The following is a 5,365-nucleotide window of genomic DNA, read 5'->3' on the forward strand; positions in this document are numbered from 1 at the left end:
TTGCTGGGCCCAGCCCAGCTCCACCCAGTATGACCAGTACACCCAGGTGCACCCATCCCACACACACCACGGGGCGGCAGCGCCTTTATTGACACCACTAACAGCTCCCAGTACAAACCAGTTTGCCACTGGGGACATATCAGTCCCTACCCATCCCCTGGGAAGGGCGGGCGGGGGTGGGGCAGGTGTCTGGGTGACCCCAACCCCCCCTCGCCCAACCACGAACGCCCACAGTGACACCCCCCCCCAGGCATCTGGGACCCCCCCAGCACCCCAATGCTCCCCCAAGCGAGCCCTCCGGCACCCCAACACCCCCCGTATACCACTACTGGGGTGCCCCTCCCCCACCCCAACATCCCCCCACCCCCCAATTCCCCCCCAGCCCCCCAATTCCCCCCCCCCCCCAGCCATCCAGCCCCCCCCAGGTCAGCAGGGTTCCCCCAGGTGGGGGGTGCCCCTGGCTGGGGGGAGGGGCTGGGGGGTCCCCCTCAGTGCCCCCTCAGATGGCGACGCTGTTCTCCACGGCGGGGGGGTCCAGGTAGGGGTACGGCAGCGCCAGCCCCGCGTTGCGGTGGCGGATGCGGCGGGAGATGGCGGCCAAGCGGCGCCGGAAGGCCCGGATCAGCCGCCGGGGGGGGGCCTCGGTGAAGTGCTGCTCGGGGTAACAGCCCAGCGGGCGCTGGGGGGGGGTCAGCGGGGGCAGGGGGCACGCAAAGCCCTGGGGTCACTGGGGGTCACTGGGGTCGGGGGGGCACCCAAAGCCCTGGGGTCACTGGGGGTCACTGGGGTCGGGGGGGCACCCAAAGCCCTGGGGTCACTGGGGGTCACTGGGGTTGGGGGGCACCCAAAGCCCTGGGGTCACTGGGGTCACTGGGGTCGGGGGGCACGCAAAGCCCTGGGGTCACTGGGGGTCACTGGGGGTCATTGGGGTCGGGGGGCACCCAAAGCCCTGGGGTCACTGGGGGTCACTGGGGTCGGGGGGCACCCAAAGCCCTGGGGTCACTGGGGGTCACTGGGGTTGGGAGGGGGGCACCCAAAGCCCTGGGGTCACTGGGGTCACTGAGGGTCACTGGGGCCGGGGGGCACCCAAAGCCCTGGGGTCACTGGGGGTCACTGGGGTCGGGGGGCACCCAAAGCCCTGGGGTCACTGGGGTCACTGGGGTCACTGGGGACCCACCCAAAGGTCAGGGCCCTCCAGGAGTCACGGGCGCGGGGCCCCCCCCAGTGGGCAGGGGGTGGGCGGGGGTCTCACCATGTCGAGGGGCTCGTTGCGCAGCACCCAGAGCACGGCCAGGATGTGTGCCGTGGTGCTCATGGCCGGCAGCGCCGCCAGGAACTGCGGCTCCGTCAGCGGCGCTTTGGTGGCCGGCGGCGGCTCCCGCATGGCAGCCGGCAGGTTGGGCATGAAGGCGCCCAGCTCGAACTGCGCCGCAGCGCCGCGCTCAGCACCCGCCCCGCGCCCCCCGTACAGCACCCGCCCCTGCCCAGCACCCACCTGCCCAGCACCCACCTGCCCAGCACCCACCTGCCCAGCACCCACCGCCCACCCAGCACCCGCCCCACAGCACCCGCCCACCCAGCACCCACCGCCCCGCATCACCCAGTGCCCACCCAGCACCCACCCGTGCCCAGCACCCACCCCACAGCACCCGTGCTCAGCACCCACCTGCCCAGCACCCACCACACCACCCAGTGCCCACCCAGCACCCACCCGTGCCCAGCACCCACCCCACAGCACCCGTGCTCAGCACCCACCTGCCCAGCACCCACCACACCACCCAGTGCCCACCCAGCACCCACCCGTGCCCAGCACCCACCCCACAGCACCCGCCCGTGCCCCTCCCCCACCTGGCCGCTGTTGGTGGCCGCGTGGTGCGCGGAGCAGCTGTAGATGATCATGGTGACGAAGGTGACGAGGGCGCGGATGGAGCCCAGGCTGGAGGGCACCCCTGGGGGGAGGGGCACCGGGATCACAGGGGGGGTCACAGGGGGGTCACCATGGCATCAGGACCACCCCAGGGGTCACACAAGGTCACAGGGGGGTCACAGGGGGGGTCACCATGGCATCAGGACCACGCCAGGGGTCACACAAGGTCACAGGGGGGGCACAGGGGGGTCACCGTGGCATCAGGATCACCCCAGGGGTCACACGAGGTCACAGGGGGGGTCACCATGGCATCAGGACCACCCCAGGGGTCACAGGAGGTCACGGGGGGGTCACAGGGGGGTCACCATGGCATCAGGACCACCCCAGGGGTCACACAAAGTCACAGGGGGGTCACAGGGGGGGTCACACCTGAGCTGCGGCGCCCCAGGAAGCCCCTGCGGAAGATCTCGCCCACCCAGGCCTGCAGCTCGTGGTCGGCGCGCACGGCTGCGTCGCAGGGGTAGTAGTGCTGCACGATGCCCTTCACGAAGCTGTGGGAGAGGGGGAGGGGTCGGCCCGGCTGCCCCTCCCCCACCTCCTACCCCCATCCCTCCCCCCTGTCCCCTCCACTTCTTGCACCGGGGGGGGGGGCGGGCGGGATGGTGGGGTCAGCTGGGGTCACGTGAGGGCACACAGGGACGGGGGAGGGGGCACGAGGGGGCACACGAGGAGGGAAGGAGGTCAGCTGAGGACACGGGCGGGGGCACGAGGGGGCACGCGGACCCATGCGGCAGCGCCCGAGCTCTGGCGCAGCCCCCCGAGACGCACACGAGGACACGAGGGTGCATGGGGGGCCCGGGGCACGCGGCCCTCACACCTGCGGATGGCGGCCCAGATGCGCCGCGCGTCGTCGGCGAAGTGGTAGCAGCGGGTGCGGGTGACGCCGCGGCGCCGCAGGTCCCAGGGCAGCACCAGGGCGGCGTAGGGCAGCTCCCGCAGCCCCCGCGCCACCAGCTGCAGCAGCCCCCGGCGCCCCAGGGCCACTGCCTGCGCGAGCCCTCAGCACCGGGACCCCGGCCCCAGCCCGCCCGCACGGCCCCGGCCCACCCAACCCCACCCAGTCCCACCAGCATAGCACCCAACCCCTCCCAGTCCTACCAGCATGGCACCCAGCCCCACCCAGTCCCACCAGCATGGCACCCAACCCCTCCCAGTCCCACCAGCATGGCACCCAACCCCACCAGCACAGCACCCAACCCCACCAGCACGACACCCAACCCCTCCCAGTCCCACCAGCATGGCACCCAACCCCACCAGCGTGGCACCCAACCCCACCAGCACGACACCCAACCCCACCAGCACGACACCCAACCCCTCCCAGTCCCACCAGCATGGCAGCAAAATGCCCCCCCAAACCACCAAATGCCCCCAAAAGCCCCCAAATCCCACCAAAATGCCACCAAAACGCACCAAAAGCCCCCCAAAACCACCAACCCCTCCCACCCCCACCCCAACGCTCATAAAACTCCCCCCACCACCTTACTGCCCCCAATGAACCCCCCTTAGACCCCCCAAAACCTCTCCCCTGAGCCCCTCCCCCCCAGCACCCATACAGGCACCCCCACCCCCCAGCACCCACCTGGTCAAAGACCCCCCCTGGGTTGAGCAGGAACCGCCGCGCCAGGGTAGCGATGTGCACCGTGTAGCGGGTGTGGGGCACCAGCAGCTGCGGACCCCCCTCCCATGGGTGCCAGCCGGGACCCCCGAGGACCCCCCGCCCTGACCCCTGGGTCCCCCCAACCCCCGGGTCCCATGGGTGCTGCTGGCCTGACACCGGGGTGTCCCCCCTGACCCGGGGGGGGGTCCCGCGGGCTTCCCATCCCCTGCCCGACCCCAGGGTCCCCCTCCCACCCTGACCCGGGGGGGTCCCATGGGCATCCCATCCCCCTCCCCGACCCCAGGGTCCCCCTCCCACCCTGACCCCCTCCCCAACACCAGGGCGTCCCGTCCCCCTGCCCCCGGGGGTCCCACGAGTCCCTCGGTGCCCCCCCGGGGTGCCCCCCCGTACCTTGAAGAGGGGGTGCGGGGGGGGCAGGTGCCGCAGCGTGGCCAGGGCATAGACCTCCCCCAGCAGGTGGGCTCGCAGCAGGTGGGTGAGACCCTCGTGCACGTGGAACTCGGCGCTGCGCACCCAGGCCTTGGCCAGCGCCCACACCCAGGGGGGGTCCCCGGGCAGGAAGATGGGGGCCTGGGGGCCGGGGTGCTGCGACAGCTGGGGGGGCACGGCCGGGTCACCCCCCGCCCGGAGCCCTGGGTGACCCCACACACACCCCTGGGTGGGAGATACTGGGGTCCCCCCACAGACCCCTGGGCCCCCCAGGTGGGATACAGGGGTGCCCCCCCCTCGAGGTGTGATGTGGGGGTGCCCCCCCCCCAGGTGTGATGTGGGGGTGCCCCCCACCCCCGAAGTGTGATGTCGGGGTGCCCCCCTGACCCCTGGTGCCTCCCCGGCCCCCAGGGCAGGATACCCGGGTGCCCCTCCCCCCCCCCGGTGGGATACAGGGGTGCTCCTTCCCTGGGTGGGATATGGGGGGGACCCCGGGGGGGGGGGGGGGCCCACCTGGATGGCGAGGGGCAGGAGCTGCCCGTCGGGGCGCTGGTGCAGAAGGCAGAGGGGGGCGGCCACGTAGGAGGGGCGCCCCTCGATCTGCACCGTGGGGAGCCCCTCCAGCACCCCATAATCCGCCAGGTAGATGTTTCCCTCCTGGGGGGGGGTGAAGGAGGGGCTGTCAGTCCCTGGGACCCCCCCCCAAGCCAGCTGGGACCCCCGCCCTGACCCAAACACCTGGGAGACACTAAACATTGGGGTCGCCTGGGACCCCTGCCCAGACACTGGGATCCCTGGGATCCCCCCCCAGACACTGGGACCCCCCAAAATACTGCGACCCCCCCCAGACACTGGGATCCCCGAGATCCCCACCCAGACACCGGGACCCCCCCAAAATACTGGGACCCCAGAACCCCCCCCAGACACTGGGACCCCTGAGACTCCCACCCCTCCCCATATTCCTGGGTCCCCCCAAACGCCAGGACCCCCAGGATGCCCCTGGCAGGGTGTGGGGGTGGGGGGCCTCACCTCCATCTCGCGCTGGAGGGTGGTGGCGGGGCCGAGGCTGGGTGCCACCATGGGGGGGGTGACGGGGAAGTTGGGGGGCAGGCGGGCGCAGCGGCGCAGCAGCACGGGGTTCACCCCGCTCAGGTACTGCGCCCCGAAGAAGGCGTCGTCCTGCCAGTGCTGCAGCACGTACTCTGCGGGGGGGTCAGGCACCTGGGACCCCCCCTCAGGCACCTGGGACCCCCCCTCAGGCACCTGGGACTTCCCCCCAGACCCCTGGGACACCCCCTCAGACGCCCCAGACCCACCCTCAGATCCCCGGGACCCCCTCCCAGACCCCCAGGACCCCCCTCAGGCACCTGGGACTTCCCCCCCAGACCCCC

At 72.2% G+C, this 5,365-nt stretch overlaps 1 protein-coding gene across 1 annotated transcript; it reads right to left on the reverse strand.

Moving 5' to 3' along the window:
* Nucleotides 1-408: 408 nt before the first annotated feature.
* On the reverse strand, nucleotides 409-5,243 carry LOC119141980 (polyunsaturated fatty acid lipoxygenase ALOX15B-like; the record flags this gene model as incomplete). The annotated part of the gene is made up of 9 exons (XM_037374678.1): nucleotides 409-679; nucleotides 1,253-1,423; nucleotides 1,849-1,949; nucleotides 2,297-2,418; nucleotides 2,745-2,914; nucleotides 3,507-3,593; nucleotides 3,936-4,139; nucleotides 4,488-4,631; nucleotides 5,004-5,243. Coding segments are annotated over 9 exons (1,419 nt in total), but the record flags the coding sequence as incomplete, so codon positions are not given.
* Between the last annotated feature and the right edge of the window lie 122 nt (nucleotides 5,244-5,365).

The sequence above is a fragment of the Falco rusticolus genome, unplaced genomic scaffold, assembly GCF_015220075.1.
Source record: "Falco rusticolus isolate bFalRus1 unplaced genomic scaffold, bFalRus1.pri scaffold_130_arrow_ctg1, whole genome shotgun sequence".
NCBI classification, from domain to species: Eukaryota; Metazoa; Chordata; class Aves; order Falconiformes; family Falconidae; genus Falco; species Falco rusticolus.